Source organism: Acanthopagrus latus, chromosome 7 (assembly GCF_904848185.1).
Source record: "Acanthopagrus latus isolate v.2019 chromosome 7, fAcaLat1.1, whole genome shotgun sequence".
NCBI lineage: Eukaryota > Metazoa > Chordata > Actinopteri > Spariformes > Sparidae > Acanthopagrus > Acanthopagrus latus.
In genome coordinates, this window is record NC_051045.1 from 20,015,418 (window position 1) to 20,036,181 (window position 20,764).

Here is a 20,764-nt window from a genome sequence, read left to right on the forward strand (position 1 = left end):
TAAGAACACAGAATAAAGTAAAAGGCATTGAATGAGACTTAAAAGCAGTATATAGTAAGAATATGGTTACCAAAATAATTGTTAATAAAAAAACAATCATTAGTTGCAACTCTACAATTGGTTAATAGACTGTGAATTATTTGATGACTGTTTTTAAAATTGATTCAGCGTTTAGGTTATGCATCAAGCAAGAAAGTTAAAGATTCTAGTTTCAGTTTCTTTACTGTCTTCTTGATTTGCTGCTTTCCTCTATTATACGCCCTCGTAAAGTGAATATGTTTTTGTTTCTGGAATGTTTGTTGGACAAAGAAAAGCTATAAGATGACGTGACCCAGAAATTTGAGATTATTTTCTGAATCTTTTTTAGACAAAACCATTAATCAGTTAATATAAAAAATGACTGACAGATTAATACATCACATATTATCATCAGTGTGTTCTTTCCTGTGATGTTTTTCTCACAGTTTTCAATAAATCTTTTGTTAATAAATCACTATAGATGGTACTTAAGCTTCTTCCTCCTTTGACGTTTCATGCTTCTCAGTTTCTAAAAAGCAAAACACTAAAAACCCTCAAACATTGGGCATTTAAAACTACAAATGTGAAAGTATTGTGAATATAAATGAGGAACTGGATATAAATCATATACATCAGTAGGTTATTTTCACAAAATTTCACATATTAAAAAAATAATAATTCCATACCAGCACAGAAAGCAGGTGGGATGCCGATGCAGAGCACGTACTGCAGCACCATGAGCCCAGCAGTGAAGCAGCAGTATTTAAGCCACACCTCTCCAATAGCCTTTCTGCGTCTTCGCAACAGGAGAGCCATTAAGGCACAGGAATGTAGCAGGGCATAGAAATCCATCCTCTGACCAATCATGTTCACGGCCATGATCAAACTAATCTGAGAAGAGGTGTGGGCATGTACAGAAGTCAGTGTCAGATATGTTTAACAGCTCAGATACACATGAGCAGAAACACGAAAGAGCCTAAAAAGTACCTCCAGTCCAAATTTGTAGAAGCCGAAGTTGATGAAGTACTTGATGCAGGGCAGGATGCCGTGGTCCAGGTGCTGCCTGGTGATGCCCTGGAAGATGATACTGAAGGGCGGGGGCTTCAGGTCATTATGTAGACGGAAGTACAGCTGGTGCCGATGGACTGTCGCCTCAAACACCAGCAGCCCCAGCACCATCAGATGGTTCTACAACAGAAGAAGGAAAGAGGTTATCTGGGATAATATCCAAGCGACTTCAAAAACAAATTCAAACTCCGAACTAAACTGGTTGTGTGCCTGTTTAATTAAAGCTGGAGTTAGCAATCTTGTTGTCTTTCTTGGCCCTCTGTTTGAAATCTTAAGGATTTCATTAAGCTTCACAGCTAAATAAAGCTATCTAAAGGATTTTCAGCCACAGTTTTACCTGCAATAAATAAAAAGAGTGTTGGAGCCTGAACGTGGTTGAGTGTGCTGATTTGAAAGAAAGAAAGAAAGAAAGAAAGAAAGAAAGAAAGAAAGAAAGAAAGAAAGAAAGAAAGAAAGAAAGAAAGAAAGAAAGAAAAAAGACTTTGGCAGGCATACCACCATACCTGGAGACAGGGGAGGATCCTGCCCTCACATTTACGCAGCGCTCCACACCAGTACAGCGGGTCGACAGGCTCGATGTAGAGAATGGACGTCCTGAGCAGCTCAAGCATGTTTCCCCTCATCTCCACTCCATCATCCAGGCCTGAGCTGTTGGAAGGTACCAGGCCCTAAATACAAATGATAAATATGTTTAAGTGGTGTAAATATGAAGGATGATGCACACAAAAGATCAGTTAAAGCATATCCACATGTGCTGCTATCAGAGGTATTATGAACAACTGCACAAAACACATACAGTTACGGATACTCACAGCTGTGCAGTTTGAAGAATAATCGAGGGGTTTGATGACTTTCAGCTGGTAAAACATTTTACACACCACCATGACGCAGGCCCAAACAGCAGAGATGCTGGATGCCAAAGGTCGTAACCATTGGAATGGCAGTGCAAATGCCCACAGCACCAGGAAGAGTAAGTTCATCAGAGAAACCTTGATAAAATGGAAATCATGTCAAGTACAATAGTGAACACAGAACTTTAATCTGAGCAGAATAACTTCATGTTTGTACTGATCAGTCACCCCACCTCTTGCAGTGACACCCAGATGATGCCAGAGGAAACAATTTTGAGGCTGTGGAGCTCCAGCAGTCTCCAGCACTGCTCCTGGATCTTTTGGATTCCTGTCAGAGCAAGAATGAGCAGCAGGCTCGCCCGGTCCACGATCACGAACCACTTGTTCTCAGGACTGCTGGCGATAGATTCTGGGAGGAATAGAAGGTAGTGAGGGTAGGGAAGGAGAAACCATCAGATAAGATTTGAACATCATGTCACCGCTACAGCTGTCACATAGCTGTCAAGTTTATGGCAGGACAATCTTCTATAATACACTGTGATATCTGTGTAACTGCCAAGGAAACCATCACACAAAATTATGACAAGAAATGTGAGTCTACTTGTAAGCTTTCATTTAAATTTAAAACATATATTAAATGGCAACAAAGGTTGAACTGATACAGATTTTCAAAGTTAAAATAGTAAAGTAGTGAATAAAATTCTTAACAGGCAATACATGGTGCCAGTGTCTGAGAAGCATATTGTTGTAATATAATGCCATGTCAGTAAGTTGTCCCGCTCCATTGACACAATAAAAGGAAACATAGGAGCCATTTAGGGTCTAAAAAGTGCAGTTGGTGATTCTGGAGAAAGTTGACCGTTGAGTCTCACTGACTCTCAATTGTTAAATGAGACTCTGCGATTTTTGGTGATTGGTATTTTTAAATCTAGGCGGGTAGGTATGTTACAGGTATGCTAGATCGCTTCAGACAGGCTTGCTTTAAGCTGCTTTGATCATCTGTTTGTTTGTGTTATTGTGTCTTGTAAAAGGGCATGTGCAGATCTAAACTAACAAACACCAAAGTTATGTTATGGATTACTGAGGCATTCTGCTGGACCAATTCCAAAACTCTCTGTACCTATTAGTGAGTTAGACATGCAAATATGTAAAAATAGAGCACAGGTTTGAAAATACCAGAATTCCCCTTTAAGCTGTTACCCTCTCCTGTCATCTCTTTCTGCTCCACCGATCCTCTCTCTGAGGGGGTTTGGAGCCCGATGCTGTTTAGGGTCTCCTGACTTCTTCCACTTCCCATTTGTTCCTTCACAAGCCTGAGGGAAACATTTCAAAAGTTTACACAATTATAAATTGTTTCTCAATACCATACCCAAAAATAGACACGGTATATAGGAACATTACATTACATATAAATATTTTATCTATCATACTTTTCATATAAGCCATTATTTTATCAGGAAAATAAACACGACAAAGTATATACTGTAGAAATAAAATTGACAAGAGTCAAACAACGGCCTTACCTTTTCTGGAACTTTTCAATGTTTTCTTTGATGCTGGGAATTCAATTAGAGAGACACGTGTTGAATATTACAGTGAGTATTACTGATATCTCTGATACTATGATGGACACTGAAGGAAGACAATAATGTCACCACTACTAATCAACTCAATGTTAAATCATTTTTACACAACCAAAGCAGGACTCATGGTTCTCCTTGAGAGATCCACAGGCAATATGTTTACACCTGGTTCAAACACTTAGATCTACAGGCAATAAATCCACTTTGTGACATGCAGTTAACGCTGATGGGTCTTTACACAAAGCGTCAAAGCGTCTGAAATGTGAGCACAACAAAACATTTATGGGGGAATAAATGCAGCTCTTACGTCTCAGATATCACATTGACTGAACTCCTGAGCTCTTCCTCCCTGAGTGGAGAGAAGGATGGATAAAAAAATTAGATCAAACAGAAATATACAACGTGTTTAGCAGTCAACCACAACATATATAAAGTACATACGGGAAACACGGTAAGTGCTTGTTTTAACATCCAAGAAAAAAAGGGCACTTCCATCCATCAATAGCGAAGCATGCACTATTCTATTAGAGCAGGATATTCTCTTGCTGCCTGCACATATTCTTGCCATCTCACCTGGTAGCTTGTCTGACAGGAACATTGTCGAGGTCAGTGAGAGTCAGGAAGTCTGAGTTGAAGTAGTGCAGCTGAAGGATACAAGCCAATAGGAATGCAGCTGGAAGCAGGATACGGGCGAACAGCTCCACTGTGTCGTACCGTTCCAAACCCAGATCACGTAGACTGAAAAGTCAGATGATAATGAACAAGAAGAGCCAAGTCTGCCACACGGTTCTGACTGAATTCATACACATGAACGTATATATTTAATACAAACTTGGGCCACAGAAACTCACCCTTCCTCTGACATCCCCATGATCTGTCTGAATAGTGCAGACACACTTCGGAACTGGTACATGTAGATGGCAATCAACACCACCATGGAGTAACCAACCACCACTGCCCAGAACGTCTTTAGGAGCCGACGCCACACATCATAGCGGATCTGAGGGGAGGGAAAAAAAAAACAAAACAAAACACACCTTACATTCTGTATCTTGCTCAAGGACACTTCCACATGCAACTCAGCCCAGGGGAGCCAGGATTTGAACCAGCAACCGTCCAATCACTAGCCAACCTGCTCTAACTGAGCTGTAATTTAAATTCCTGTTTGCATATTAAACGCGTGCTGGTGTCAGGTTTGTGTTGCCTATTTCCCTTCGATCACAAACTCCAGTGTGTAAAACACCAGGATGTTGCTGATGGTGTCAAAACAGACAAATAGTGTCTTACGTCACCTCCACAGCCATTAGGCCTTCCTGTAAGTGCCTACCGTGTTTCTAAAAGGTCAGCAGAAACATAAGATGGGGGAGAAAAAAAACAGGAAAACAACTGCAAAATAATGACTGTGTATGTGTTTATGAGTCATAATCAATACTTTTAACTGTAAAATTGTATCGCTGAGCGGTTTCTATAAGAGCTGGATCCATCTGAAGGTTTTTATGCTCAAACAACGGCAGAATGATCCACTAATGATAATTTGGAAGTGAACACATTACAGTGTAAGATGAAGCTAAAACTATGGTGGCATCTCAACTACTGACGCAGATTTCCTCTTAACCGCAATCTTAATATCAAATTTCCATCCTTCATCTACTCTACTATTTTATATATAGTACATAGTCTGAGAATACATGCATACTGTATGCTACCACAATATTAGGGCTAATGTTAGAAAAAATGCATCAGAGAGTTTGAGAATAACGCCATAATACTGCAAGAAAAAGCTGAGATAATTAAAGACAAAGGGTCATAATAAAAACAGGTTGCTTTGAGTCACATGTCATGTTCATAGGCTGACTGGATTATATGTGCATATTGAGCATTTCCTGCCAGTCCAAAGGCTGCCTCCAGTGATTTCGACTTGTAAAAACCTTGTTTTGACTGCAATGTCACGTCACCTTGGCCTCCCATTCATTTTGATGGTGACAGTCTTTACCTACATTGTAAAATCTGACAAAGTGATCCGACGTAAAAAATAGAAAAAAACGATCATCTCAAAAGGACCAGGTAAAGCAGCAAACTTTTTAGCTCATACAATTTAATCGTTGTAGTCAACTTTATTATAGATGATTCTGAGGTAATCGGTTTCCTGGATTTTTAAAAATAAAGTCAACTTGAATTACAGTGCAGGATGCTTTCTGTTGAAATGCTCAGGGAAGCAGGTTTAAGATGCATTTTATTAGGGCTGGTGAAGTAGAAAAATTCCACAATCTTTAAAATTGGATAATAATATAACTAAAATGTTTTTCATTTCACATTTCTCCGACGTCACTGTACAGTCCATTCTCAGTGTGCACTGAGGCTTCAACTTTCCACATCACACTTGTGAATGCTGACTTTTTTTTTTTTTTACCAGGATTTGCTTAAAATCTGATTTTATAGGAGTCAGGCTCTGCAAATACACTGTTCTGCATGCTGAGAAGTGAAAGAACAAGAAGAAACACATATTTTTGTGTGGACCATGAGCCACACAATGGTAAGATTTATGACTGATTAGAGGTGTTTTCAAACAGTTTCAGTTTTCTGCCTCTGATAAAGAGCAGTGCGTATCCACTTCACCAAATGCCAATTGCGTGTCTGGCAGATGATCTGACAGGGATACTACCACATCAGCAGAACAACAAGCAGTAACGTTATGCACATCAGGTTATAAAACATATAGATTCTGGTTACTCACACATCATGTAACTGGTTACACTTTCTTGGATAATAAGAAAGGTTGCTTACTGGTGAAACCTTTGACTTCAGATCCCAAATATCACTAATTCTACACAAAAAAGGGAGAATGCTCTCACCTGTTTCATACAAAATAGTATCAAAATCAGACAGACTAAATGTTGGCTGTCTATTACCAGCCAGTCCATTAAAATCACTAACCTGGAAGAGGACAACACAGAAGAGGAAAAGGACAATGTAGAGAATCTTGTAGACAACCACCTAAGCAAGTGAAACATCAAGATTAGGTACATTTAATGGGCAGTTACTTTTCATTTGTTAGACATGTACAAAAGTTAACAAAAATTACGTGGGCCACTCTTACTTTACATATTAATTAATTTTAGTTATTAATGTTTAATGTGAAGTAATTAATGTAATGAGTGGCTACCAAAACATATATAATATATACTGTGCATTAACATTCACTACAGTTTACAGTATATTATAGATTATATAGATTGCAGTGTAATCTAGCAGGTGTGTGAAAGGAAATTTAATGTATGGAGTGGAATGATGACTGAATGCTTTACGGGAGATTTCAATTGTCACAGTGGGATAATATGGTCACAATAATGTTGAAAGATTATCAAAACAAATAATTACATGAAATTCAGGTGAAATTTCTGTTTAAGGGAAATTTGCTGCAGTTTTCTGACCTAACTGCAAACCCTCACTACTGCTGTGGGATTTCCTCAAAAATGCACCTCACAGATGACATCTCTGTGTTTGGAAAGTGTGATTAGAAACATGTTGTGAATGTGAAAGTATGGGACTCCCACACTTGTTTTTTCATGTCTGTCAATAGATACCTTTCCAGAGAAGCTAATGATGAAGAACATGGAGCAGCAGCAGACCATCCAGTATTTCACCAGCATCCCTTTTACACCTGAGATCACCATTGCTACAAGAGGTGATGGCTGACTTTCCTCCGCTGATATGAACAAAACCAAGAGGAGGAGGAGGAGAAAGAGAGGGGTGAGGAAAGCAAAGAATTGGATGAGAGGGTACAGGTCAGCTTGCATTTTTCAAAACTCAAGGTTATCCTCTGACGCAGTGGTTTACTTATTAAAGTAAAGTGAAAATAAATTACGTGTCATGACTTTGACTTCATCTAGAGATTCCGCCTTCAAGCCCTGCTGCTCCCTCCTCTCTGTTAGCTGCTGACGAAACATCAACCAAAAGCTGAAGCTGTAGAAGACCTGCAGCAAGCACATGGCGGCACAAGATTACATGTAGTGTGTACATGCATATTTTTACAGTCGTCTATAGTAAACATAGTTAGGTTCAAGTTAATATTTCTGTAATAATCATAATGTAATCTGATGAGCAAAAAAAGTGTTTCTCTTGATGTGGCTCCCACAAGAATAAGTAGCAAAATAACTTGTTGATCAAAGACTCTGATCTGTGGAAACATTTTTTTTCCTTAGGTTTAAAGTTTAAATTACTTGTCAACATGTGCTTATTGTTCAATCTGCTTTGAAAATCCTGAAAATAATTTTTAAATGATCTTATTGGGATCCCACATGAACTCACTACTATGTGACAAAGTTTGAACAATCCCAGTTATTTCTGTGAGATATTTGTGAGGTTTCTGCCTTCTTGTTCAGTGCACCCAACAGAATAAAGACAGATGGAAATCAAAAAAAGGATCTGATAACAGTAACATAAAGGTTTGCCATTGTTGGCAGGAAGTTGTCACTGTCAACAAAATCAATAGGCCTGGATAACACAGAAAAACTTGTTTAACTACTAACAATTACCATACTGTTTAAAACCGTTGTTGCCTGTTTAATGTAATGTAATGCATATGAGATTTATCCCTGGAAAGAACAAAAACATAACATATGTTTTTTTACACCCCCTCCTCTCCTCCTCACCTTCGCCCCCAGGTGGACGCAGGGCGCAGGATGATAACTGTTTAGGTCGAAGTCCGCTATCACAGCCGGGGGGAGACCGGGGTACAGCTCGGCCCGGCTCAGACGAAACCCGCTCAGGAAGCCCAGCACCACCAGGACGGTGCCGTAGATAGCCAGGAACGGGGCGGACATCATGGCGTAGCGCCGCCTGTCTCTCATCATCCAAATTATACAGGACCACACCAGCATGGCGAAAGTCAGCCAGTTGTTGTAAGTGATGCTCCACACCTTAAAACACACGATACACGATACAGTGACGACTTTGTAGCCAAAATAGAGTTCTAATTATCAAATATAACCATGTTACTAGGGTCAAGTGTTTGTACCGATGTCACAGAATATATCGGGAACAAAAAACGGCGCGAACGTTACCAACAGTGCTAGCTAAAGTTTAACATTAGCTAAGATAGCATTGTGTGTGCATTGTTTTCCACCTACTTTATTTGCTTTTTGTTTAGACTAATCTCAGTCTGTTAGGTCAACTACCAGATAACATGTCAAAATAACAATTACATTTTTTTAAATAAACTGAATAAACTGAAACTTGAAATAACACTAGTGTGCTAAGTTAACCGGCTCACTAGCCAACATTAGCAAACCATAGATTTAGAAGCCAAGCTAGTCACCAGGCTAATTTGGCTTAAATAGCTAACCAGTACCAAAATAGTGCTTTTAAAGGTGAATCACCAACTATTCTAATAACTGAGCCATTATTTCAGTCAGACATGCCAAACCCTCCTGTATCTACCCTACATTGGTCAATAGATATCTTTTATATACACCTACACCACAACATTTTTTCACTTTTCAGATATTTCCTGTCCCCATCCATGTCAAGGATGGCCAAAGGACTCACCACACAAGAATTTAAAACCGTCATTAACAAGTGTTAATATAGTTTACCATCATGATGATAAGAGCGCTGACATAGCTGTGTTTTTGCACCAGCCGTCCAAAGATTACCAGGCCGCTTGGGCCTGAGGGGGGAGGCAGGGTCTCTGTTGGAGTCCTCAGGTCCATCTCAGAGTCCCCCAAATTCCCAATTTCTCCCTCGCTGTCTGTCTCTAGCACAAGGGAGAGAGAAGTGTGTGCAGAGTGTAGCAAACACACCAAATAGACTCAACCCCCTTACACAAGGACTTAATTTGTGTTTTGCTAAGGTTTCAAGACAATAACACTTGCACTTGACTTTTTATAAATTAATGAAAACAGATGAGTTATTGTTGTTGCTGAGGTCGTGTATGTAAAGATTTGATGATTACCATTTGACGCTGAGTCTTTGCCTTCATACTGAGGTGGCAGGTAACAGTTTGTGTAGCCTGCCCCTCCTAACAGAGATCCTAGATCGTCTCTATCAACATTTTGCCATGAAGGCCCCTTCATTAAAATCATTGGCTGAGGAAAGAGAGCAGGTATATTTAGACCATTATTCACACATCTCACCTTGTTATCAATCAATCAGACACATCTTGAAACGTTTAGCAGAAGAATGACTTACTTCATCGGGTAGATAAGTTTCCTCATCTGTGCTGCTTAAAAGCTGGAATTAGAGATGCTGAGGTTGTTATATCTTTGAAACGTTTTTAAATTCCAAAGTAAAATTGCAGTATAGCTGTTTAGCACATACTATATCCAAACAAACTAACAACGAGCATTACTGGGACCAAAAATTCATTTAAAGAGAAATGTATCCATGTTTGTAGGTTACCTCCTGCTTATCTCCTGAGATGTAAATGACCCTGGAGAAGCTTGGAGGAATCTCCGGACTCTCTGCTGGACTCTCAGCCTCCTCACCTTTAACAATATCCTGGGAAATAAAACAGCTATCAGAAGCCTGTCATGTAAGTTCACTATTGTCTGAATATTGGGAGAAGTCCCTGCATGTCTAGTGTGTGGAGGTATTGACAGTGGTAAAAGTAGTAGCAGTGGAAGAAGCAGCACTTGTAACAGTGGAAGTCAATGTGGCAGATTAGCTGACACACACGAACACACATACAAACCTCCTCTGTGATGTGGACCCATTTGTGTAGCAGAGCCACCAGTGTGTTGTAGAGCAGCAGCAGAAGAAAAGGGTTGACAAAATCAGGCCAGATGACATGTGGGTGGAGACCCAAAGTGTGTAGGTCAGAACTGTTGACTCTGATCACTCCCATCATACCAAACAATCTGGGACAGGTAGAGGGGAAGGAGTGCAGGATGAAGATGAGAAAGGAAGAACGAAAGGAGAGATAGTCGAAGAGAGAGGTAGAGTGCAGAGAGGGAGAGAGACAATAATAGATATGAGCTGGTACATGGTATGTAATAAAACCCTCAGATCACTCCACTACAATACTCCAGTTTAATCCTACATTTTAATCACTTCTGTACCTGGGGTAGACATCATCTGGCGGCACAAGCTGCTGGGACAGGGGCAGCTGGTAGACGTACAGTGCCAGCAGGTGTCCTGCGCTGAAGATGGCCATCATCACACACAGGGAGCTGAATATCAGCATGCTGATGGAGCGGCCGAAAATCCACCACCAAACCAGGCCAAGAAACGCCGCAAAATACACAGCTGAGGTGAGGGAGGGCTGCATGATACCTGCATTCACACACATGTACACACAGCTGAGAAAAAAAAGTGAAGTTGACATAAACTTAGGAACTAAGTACAGTGTGCCTTCATGCTCACACCAGCACCTGTGTTTTACCTGCGAGGCCCAACAGTAAAGTCACCACCACTTTCCCTGCTGTGTTCATGATCGCTGATAGCAACAGCCTCAGTCCAGCTGCAAACACTATAAGCTTCTGGACAAACTGGGGCGGACCGGTCTGAACCGTCTCTGTGGTCATATCAGAACTGTCAAAGGACGAGCACTCTGTGTCACTTTCTTCCTCAGACTCTGTTTCAGATGTTTCAGATGTTTCCACTTCCTGCCAGACCCATGAAATGATCAGGTTAATACTACTGTGTATTCTTAACCTAAAGTTAAATTATTTTTTAAAAAGTGATGGTGAGTGTCCTTCATTACCTCCGGGGCAGGTGCTGGTATTCCATTTTCATTGAGGTTGACCTGTGGCACACGGCGCAGTAGCTTTCTGCACAGCCTCAGTATGAAGAGAGATGAGAAGAGGAGGACTATATCTGGGGCCAGGAGACGCACAATGTTCCCAGCATCAACTGAGCTGAATCTGGAAACACACATAAAATGAAACTGCATAAGCAGAGATTTTTTCCTCGAAAATATGAATGTTTGTGTGCTTCGTCCATACCTTACAATGCCCACATGGTAGAGGACAGCTTCCCACGGGCCACTAACTGTTACAAAAAAACATGGTCGTCAAGCTGGAAACAAAGCTGCTCTAGGTTCCTGGACGTTTTTACAGTTTCACATGATAAAAAAGATTTGTTACAAATTACAATATACTGTATGTATTTCTCAGTTTCATGGTTGATTCAACAATATTTCTTTGAAGTCTGCCCACAGGACTGGTGACATTTTATTTTACACTTTGTTATCTTGAGAAGTCACACAAGTTTGTATTTACCATGTAGTGGAATGTAGGAGAAGGGGATCTGCATGAAGCACTGGAGGATCAGGAGGGTGAAACTTGTATAGATGATCAGCCGCAAAAAATCACCTGTTTTACCTGAATTGAGTTGCAAATGAGAGAAACCATGAGGAATCAAAAGTTTACTTAACTACAAATTAGGATCTTTAAAAAATTCACATCAAATTATTTACAATATTGTTTCAGTGTGCTTAGCTGAAATTAGCTCATGGTAAGTATTAATTTATAATGAATATATGTAAAGGAACATCCTGTGAGCTGTTAATGTTAAGATTTCATCTTTCCGATCTTCAGTTTTATTTCTATATTGAAGCTCACGTGAAAGAGTTGTATGGAATGACAATAATTTCAAGCAGTTTGTACGGTCGTTGCTGAAACCCACATGTTTATGGTCTTCCATTCTATTGAATTATTATTTTTCTCCTGCATAAATGACTTATGAGTAATAATATGCTTTAAGAAAACGGACTACAAGAAGTAATAGTTGTGGTTGTAATCTGATGTACACACGCGCACAAACACACACTCACACATACTGTTCATTAATCAATGGACCTGGTTCATCTTCATCTCAACACTTTTGTCAGTAGAATTTTGTCTTCTAGACACTCAGCAGTATTTTAGATTGAACTGGTTCAGACTCATTGTGAGTACTTTTACAGATCAATAAGAAAGCTGAAGTGAAATATGCCAGTCTGGGTATGCAACTGTATTCTAGTTATGTAGCTGTAGTATTTAAACCGAAGTTTCTTACAAAAAAACAACCAAAATGTCTTTACAACATGCTGATATTCAGTAGATTTAAACAGTGTTCACTGTCTTAGTTTAGAGTGCTAGCATGCTAACACTACCTAATTTATAGTTTTAGAAAGTTATCTGGATGAGTACTGGAGATGAGAAAGCTTACAAAGGAGCTGATTGTTTGACTGACCAACACCGCATCATGACACACTCGGGTTTGGTGGTTGATGCCTTCAACTTGTGATAATTTCACAGAAATGTTATGTCCTGACAGACATTTTTTTAATAACATTAATACTGTGGAATTCAAAATGAGTATATAGACAAACGTGCACTATATGGCTACCAGCATTCATTCCATGCTATAAATTTGCAACCCTAGTTAGTAATGCTGAAGAGATTTCCTGTTACATGGTTGATTGCCTCCAACGAACAGCACTACACATTTCACCAGCAATTGATTTACACATTACTGAGTCTTTATTTAATATGTTTTAATGTTTCAACTTTAATAAGTACATCTGAAACTAACTCATAGTTTCTAAGACTGTAGGACATTAGACACAAACTTAAACATGGATTTATGAACAGCTGGTGCAACACAATCCAGAACTGTGGAGTTTAAATTGCATTTAAACAACTACCCATTATGTTTAATCTTACATTTTGATTTTGTAAAATAAATGATATGCTTTGATAAGCTGCATCTACCGAGTTGAAGCTATAACAAGTGCAAAACATTTATGCAGTTTTATTAACTATGAAAAGTAAATGCTGGAAACCCGTAGCTTACCATTCATTTGTTTTGTTTTTTTAGACCAAAAGACAATGCTCTCACAGTCGCTGATGTGGCTCAACAATAGCTGAGCCAGCAAATATACTGTTGATGTTCAGGATTTTTACTAAAAGCTTTGTTTCACTTAAACCGTTCTGCTTCCCAGTGAGGGAGTTGCATGATCACACATACAAGCACTCTCCCAACTATAGGTGGACATACAAAAACCCAAGTCACACAGGATGTGCACACGCTTGACCACTTAGACCACCGATAGCTGGATTATATTAGAGAGATGAATATAACTGTGGGATGTATGCAGCTTTCAAAGACAGGCTGAAAGGCAAACAGATTTTAGATGGAGGGATGTAACGTGAAAGGAAAAAAATGTCGTCAAAATGCTGACATCACATCTTTTAATTCCTTGCTGTAATTACCAAGCTATGTATAATTGATTTGACCGTTCCAACCACATCCCCTTTACAAAGTAGTTTGAGGGAGGAGCACAGATACTTTAATTCGCCTGAATGCAGTGATCAATATGGAAAAAGCACACACTCACGCTCACACACACACTCTAACACACACACACGCACACAAAAGCCCCCTTTTTGTCAGACTCAATATAATCATTTTTGCTTCATCAAACTTTGCAGAATTATACACAATTATAACTTAATTTTCATAATTTTTCTCCCTTGATGAGTTATTTGTCAGGGGGATGACCTACATGTAATACATTTGTGTGTATAATGTTGTGTTGCAAAAGAAAGTAAAGTAGAAATAGAAAGAGAAGATATATAGCAGTTAAAACTAATCAGTGATTAATCTTTTGTCTTATTTTTCATTTGCTTTCACACAATTTTCATCACTGAGTTTACAGTTATGTAAAACAGGATCTCACAGGAAATGCTAATAATTTATTTATTTTTTTTTTTAAATATGAGTGTTTGACAAAGTTACAGCTTTTGCTCTATACCACCGTAACAATTTACCATTGGTGTTGATGAGAATTATTTTTTACACAGTAGAATGGTTTTGAAAGTGTAAGCTGTAAGATTTTAAAATCTAAACAAAAACGTGCAAAATCATAAATATAATATAATTAGTGTTTGGGTCCCCTCTCACCTTTCATGGTCACCAGGGTGGGGTTCGGCAGCAGTGGCAAGGTGAGCAAAAACAGGAAATACACCACTGACAGACCATTGTAACGGAACAAAGTGGCTGAGGTGCAGAGGAAAAAACACACATATTTCATCTGTTAAATATAATAGTCTTGTAATTAATTCAATCACAAAAAGGTGTCATTGAAAACCAAGGAAACTCTAAAAGAAAAGAAGGAAGCAACTAACTTGTGTGAGTATAACCTGCCTGAATGATTGTAAACTAATACAAAAAATTATGTGATGAAAATTCCACATCTCATCTAAATCAACATGTCTTGTAACACACAAGCAGGTGAAATAGAAAAATATCTGCCTGGTTATTTTTAGTTGACATAATGAAATTGAAAGTCCTCTATAGTGACTGCCTGAACTTAGATAAGTAGACAGAAATCCACAAAGCAAATTTAAATTTACCAAACGCAACATCCCTATTTTAAATGCAGATTTACTGAAAGCAGCTAAATCAATGTTTTTCTCACTGAATCACTTGGAAGTCCTGTATGTGTTTGGTCTGGGGCGTAATGTATTGAACTTTGACACCATTTTTTCTGTAATTACAAAAGTAGATCGAATGGAAAATTCTAGATGTCTTATACATTAACTATTTCCTGTAATTCAGCCTGTATTTGGTAACTTTTCAAAACATTGGCATCTTGACTACAATGTAATGTAAATTGATGTGAGGTTAAACAGTGCTCTGCCAATGAAGTGTTTGCAGGGCTAAAGATGAAACATGAGTAAAACAATCCGTAACCTTCATACTGTTCTTACGGTAAGAAGACAAGGAATATTATCTGTTTGTTCATCATGACAACACCACACCAGCAACAGCAAATCAAATGTAACATATTTTGATAATATTCCATAATTTTAAATTATCCTCACCTTTTACAATGTATGCTCAGCTAGTGAGCACATTTAATTTGTGAGGTGAAACTTCCCATTTGAAACTCAGAGCGACATGCAAAGGTAAATTAAACATCAGCTCTCAGACAGTGTCTAAGAGAAGAATCACATCATAGTGGATACAATACTGTTCAGGTAAATGTTTGGGCAGCATTGTCCATCTCAATCCTGAACTGGCAACAAACACTGCTTCTTGCGAAATGCTCGTTCAATAGCATCACTCAAGACTTAATTTATGTATCATAAGATATGAATGCACCTAACAGAGTGCCTTTTTAATCCCTGCGACTGAGCCAGTGTTGCACCTCTCATCAAAGGTTTACAAGATTTACTCCACCTCACTGATACTTTACCTACAATATAGACTGTTTCCACTAAAAGGAGGAATTATACTTAATATATAAATATCAAACCAGTGCTGATAGCATGCAAAAATAAATGCCTCCAAAGGAAGCAGTTTGTGGGAAAATAATCGAAAATACCATCTGTGTATTCTATCAGCAATAATGTATATGAATGAAATAATTAAGGAGAGACATTAACTCACCAGTCAGCAGAACCAATGGTAGTAATAAGTTATAGAGCATCCCAACCAATAGGTCTCCTGCCATGTTGCCTTCTCTGTGTCAGAGACACCCAAACTGCTCTTTTAGATACTATCACCTTCTAGATGTCTTGGCAGTTAGGAGGGAAACTCCAACTTGCTCACACATTTCTCAGAAGAAAATGTATGCAGTCGCGGTCAGAACATCCTCCAATACAGTGGAAAAAAATTCAGGAAATATAGGTTGAGTCCAACACACTCAAACAAGACAGATGCGATGCCAGTCCAAAATTTACGTGAACACCGAGAATCTTGATTTGAAATTGAGTGAGGCTGATGACTACCTCCGCTCTTTGCTTGTGTCTCCGTCACACCCTCGTTTCCCTCCCTCTTCCTCTCCCTCTCTCAGACATAATGGGTTGTATCCCAGCATCTCTGTTACTATGCTCATATTGAGGCTAATCTCACTCAGGAGAATATCCGCTTATCATTACATGACTGAAAAACATACTTCCATTAATGCGCAAATCCAGAGCAACAAACAGCAGCAGCCGCAGAGATAAACTGTGAGTTTTTAGATTATGACAGTATTATGACAACTTTCATGGAAGTCTTTTTTGAGCGTATTGAATGTGCATGCAGGCATCTTTGTATTTATTGACGCAATATGTTGAAACCACCACTAATTTCTTGATTTCTGAATCCAGACAGATACTCACACAGCATTGTGTTTTTCTCCGCACAGCCGCGTCAGGCTGGCTCATCATATTTGCCCTGTGGGGTGAAGGGAAGTGTATCTAATATTCATGGCTGTGAGGCCATTAAGAGCTGGTGTGACTACAGAGGACTGATCAATGCAAGGACTGAGACTAGCAAAAACACTAACTTCTACTTCTACTAATATTAGTGAAATCACTGCAGCATCCTCCAAAGATAATGGTAAAGTGTATTCAGTTTGAAGAGGAATTGGTGATTACTCTGTGTGGAAGTCAAACAAGAAAACACTGCTTAAGAAGCAAAAAATCGCTCAAAATGTTATAATGAAATCAAATAAGTATTGTGTCTTAAGTTGTTGGCCTACAGCTACTCATCATATTAATATTAAGTGTAAGGTTTCTACATTATGTACATCGATAACTCTACGCAGATGTTTAGGACTAGAGTTTCAATATGGAGTCAATTAATTGATCAGTCAATCATCAGAAAAAAATTTCAATGAGGAATTTTCATCAGTTCAGCCTTGTTATTTATGAGGATTTGCTGTTTTTGCCAAGTCTTATGAATCAAAAATGGATTTTTGAGTGTTTGTTAAACAAAACAAGCTCTTTAACATCAGCTTGGGTTCAATACATGGCAAATCATTTCATAGACTAGATGATTATTAGAGAAAATTATCAGTACAGTACAAAAAAATCATTAGTGAGCTCCACTTGCGACTACTAATGACAAACTAATGAGAGTGGTCCTGAAAAGACACCCTAACACTATGAAAGGGAAAGGAGGGTGTAAAAAAAAGAGCTTCACTCAATTTCTTGTTAACATTTTTACAAAATACTCAGAATATCATGGCATCTAATTTAATGATCTGTAATCATCTTAATACCAGACAATCCCAACTTCGTTAACTAAGCCCAAACTAAACTGATAAACTCAGTGTGTGTATTATCTGTAGATCATCGCAGATGATGCTCCTCTGTGGGCAGATAAACCCTCTGACTCAATGAGAGGAAAACACACATTCAATTACCCGTCTGCAGTAGGTCTAAATTGATTATGATGAGAATGAGTGCTGAGTAGGCAGCTAACATTTCATGACAGTGCAGTTAAAAAGAACTGCGAGCGGACGTGCTGAAAAATGGGTCTTGGGTGGTGCTATTGGGGAAGAAGCGTGTGTATGTGTTTGTGTGTATTAAATATAATATTAATATAAATGGATTATACATTATAATATTTAAGAGATCAAAGGTGGGAAAATTAGTGAAGACTATTTGGGAAGTTGTCTCATGACTGTCAAAGCTTTGGTTTGGTCTAAAGATTAGAAATTGGGGCTCGAGCTTAATCAATAATTTGTGTGCTGCTTGTGCATAAGAGGAAGTGCTGACATGTATTAGCCAGAATCAGTTTTGTTTAAGCAAGATAGACTAACTGGCACCCTGACACATGATTGGGAAACTCTTACAAATTTTATTGCCTTGGTTTTGATGAGTGCTTAGCAGATATTGATCTGTTGCTGTGAACAGTCTCATATCAGTTCCTCTTATATCTACATATGGTCATTTGCCAAACTCTATCAGTGTTGCACCTTTTCACACCGTCTTCTACAGTCCACAACTGCATTAATACCATAGTATGTAAATCAAATACTTGTTTGGTCTTAATAGTTTCATGAGAATGTTTGTGTTTATCACAACAAGAAGCTTAATAGGAATCAACAACGTGCTACAAAGGGACACTGCAATTTACATTTTTACATTGCAGGCTGGAGCTGGTAACAATACAGACCGTAGACTGTGTATATAAAAACACTTACAAAACAAATGTTTCCAAAATAAGCATGGAAGTGGAGTGAAATAATGTTGATGCTGAGACAATTAACGGAAAATTCTGACTTGAAGTTTTAAGTCATGACTTGTATTTGCTTTTAATAGACTCAAACTCAAGATTTTCAGACTTTGGTATAGGCAAAGAATGTACTTTCATTACATATATGTGTATATTATAATTATTTAATCCAGCTGATGTACAAGTATATTGATAGCATATCTTGATAACCAAACTGAAGAAAAGAGGTGTGGCAGTAATGTTTTCACGTTAGTCCAAATGGAGGCTGTTCCTCAGAGATTTTGGGCGATTTGGCCTCAAGCACGAGAGAGCACCAGGTCTTCATAACACTTACTACCAAAGCCCACCGCAAACCCCAGTGGACAGCCGGGGGATTCATACACAGCTCTTAGTACGCTCACGGATGTATTTCACTTTTTGAACTGGTTATGGATCTGGGTGGAGTTCGGATGATTGGCTAGAGGATTCAGGGTGTTTCCGTAAGTCATGAAAAGCGAAGGAAATAGATCATCTGCTTTTTATTAGAAGAAAAGGGAAGCACTATGGTTTACAAAAAACAAACAGCGGTATTGTCTGCAAATAAAAGCATCCTGATCTTTAATTTTACAGTCCATAATAAACACCCATTCAAATCCTGAAACGTTCAACACAGTCAGGAGTGACTTGACACTGAAATGGACATAGTACTGTCTCATACACCTTTTGCATGAAAACTTAACCTTTGCTATTATCAGTAAAGTAAGTAAGCAATTTAAGCAGGAAACCAATTACCCTTTGCAAAATCACTTTTTTATAAATAAAGAGATTTGTTTTTACATATTCTGAAACGTCTGAGAATGATGTGGTAGTTTGGACTGACTTGACACACGTCATTAACCCCAAGCATGCAGCTCAGCGTAAGAAGACTGCTGCCACCTAGTGTTTAGCAAGCCTAACAGCAATAGAGCTGATGGCCTGTCCCTGTAACTAAGATGAACCTTTTATTTAATAGCATAATTAACAGCATAACTTATTTGAAGAAGTATTATGTCATTTAACATTTCCATAATGTCTTTATTTAGCCTCAAATCATTAGCCCCATTAGTTGTTAGAATATACCTTTGTTGTTTTATCATCAATGATGCTAACATTTCAATTTCTTTAACACCCATATTTATTCTCATATTTATATCTGTATTTAAAATCTACGTTTAAAACAATACAAAACAAGAAAAACTGCTGCTAATTTTGCACTATATCATGTAAATATGTTTAAATGTCTATTTCTTCCCTCTATAATTTTATTGCTTATTTTTGCTATTGTTTCTTTTCTTGTAATATGTTTCTGTTTTTGTAATATTCTGTTGCTGCTGTGACAAACAAATTTCCCCATCTGCGGGAAATTAAAGGAATTCTGATTCTGATAACATTTCAAGGCTGGCAGTATTAATTAAAATTAATTATATTGATTTATAACTAGAATGGCATTCAGTAGAGCGCTTACCCTTGCCAAGGCCCACCTGCCCCCTTTAATGCAAACCAACCTCATCCAGTACAAAAATAAAACATATTTAAATGAACTAGATCTGAATTGTTATTTAGATCCTCAGGAAATTGTACTTACTCATTGATAACAGCTCTCCAGATATTATAATAAGCTTCACAGAGAGGATTTGTTGCATATTCAAAAACAACATCTTGGTGATGAGTTTAGTGACCAGATGGAATTGCTGGTTTTAAGACTGCATGTTGTTCAGACACAATCTACTGTACCTGTTTATCTCATTGACTGTTTTTGGTTTTGTCTGTTTTTTTACCACACTTTGGCTAAAATGATTGGTCCAAATAAATAAAGGCTACTATTGACAGCTTATGACTTTGCACATTTTGCTTGCACCATGATGCCTCTGTGTACCTCCTGAGTTCAGGTTATTTGCATGTCCGGCATGTGTCAACAGGTTTCCTCCAGGTGCTGCTGTGTCCTCCCACAGTCTTGAGACATGCAGGTTAGATAAACTATAAAATTCTAGAGCACACACCTACACAGGGGGATGTGTGTCTGTCTAATGCTTGAGACCTGTGACAGACGAGTCCTGAGTGTAATATTCTCTTCACCCATGATATTTGATCATGTGTGGTGAATTTGTTCCTAACTGTTTGTGTTAGCGAGTGTCTTAACATTAACACTATTAAAATTGTTATAAATAAATGGTGTATAAAATATGATTAAAACAAACAAGGACTAATACTACTCCAGCTGGTCTTTAGATGTTATGATGCCTTTCAAAGCTCATTTATTTATATCATTACTCTTTGTAAACAAACATA

The 20,764-nt window shown here is 38.3% G+C and overlaps 1 protein-coding gene across 1 annotated transcript in view; it reads right to left on the reverse strand.

The window, feature by feature from the left end:
- si:dkey-11f4.7 (piezo-type mechanosensitive ion channel component 2) overlaps nucleotides 1-15,962 on the reverse strand; it is a 32,137-nt gene extending 16,175 nt beyond the window's left edge. Inside the window, exons 1-26 of the mRNA XM_037105640.1 lie at nucleotides 15,899-15,962; nucleotides 14,408-14,503; nucleotides 11,740-11,841; nucleotides 11,464-11,509; nucleotides 11,223-11,382; nucleotides 10,902-11,124; nucleotides 10,579-10,792; nucleotides 10,200-10,377; nucleotides 9,920-10,018; nucleotides 9,710-9,751; nucleotides 9,474-9,606; nucleotides 9,115-9,275; nucleotides 8,173-8,439; nucleotides 7,386-7,494; nucleotides 7,105-7,226; nucleotides 6,455-6,514; nucleotides 4,372-4,520; nucleotides 4,094-4,258; nucleotides 3,828-3,869; nucleotides 3,461-3,493; nucleotides 3,138-3,250; nucleotides 2,171-2,346; nucleotides 1,899-2,075; nucleotides 1,590-1,754; nucleotides 1,006-1,206; nucleotides 705-909 (exon numbers count right to left, since the gene is read on the reverse strand). Coding sequence (XP_036961535.1) covers nucleotides 705-909; nucleotides 1,006-1,206; nucleotides 1,590-1,754; nucleotides 1,899-2,075; nucleotides 2,171-2,346; nucleotides 3,138-3,250; nucleotides 3,461-3,493; nucleotides 3,828-3,869; nucleotides 4,094-4,258; nucleotides 4,372-4,520; nucleotides 6,455-6,514; nucleotides 7,105-7,226; nucleotides 7,386-7,494; nucleotides 8,173-8,439; nucleotides 9,115-9,275; nucleotides 9,474-9,606; nucleotides 9,710-9,751; nucleotides 9,920-10,018; nucleotides 10,200-10,377; nucleotides 10,579-10,792; nucleotides 10,902-11,124; nucleotides 11,223-11,382; nucleotides 11,464-11,509; nucleotides 11,740-11,841; nucleotides 14,408-14,503; nucleotides 15,899-15,962 — 3,502 coding nt within the window. The remainder of the gene's footprint in view (nucleotides 1-704; nucleotides 910-1,005; nucleotides 1,207-1,589; nucleotides 1,755-1,898; nucleotides 2,076-2,170; nucleotides 2,347-3,137; nucleotides 3,251-3,460; nucleotides 3,494-3,827; nucleotides 3,870-4,093; nucleotides 4,259-4,371; nucleotides 4,521-6,454; nucleotides 6,515-7,104; nucleotides 7,227-7,385; nucleotides 7,495-8,172; nucleotides 8,440-9,114; nucleotides 9,276-9,473; nucleotides 9,607-9,709; nucleotides 9,752-9,919; nucleotides 10,019-10,199; nucleotides 10,378-10,578; nucleotides 10,793-10,901; nucleotides 11,125-11,222; nucleotides 11,383-11,463; nucleotides 11,510-11,739; nucleotides 11,842-14,407; nucleotides 14,504-15,898) is intronic.
- Nucleotides 15,963-20,764: the final 4,802 nt, after the last annotated feature.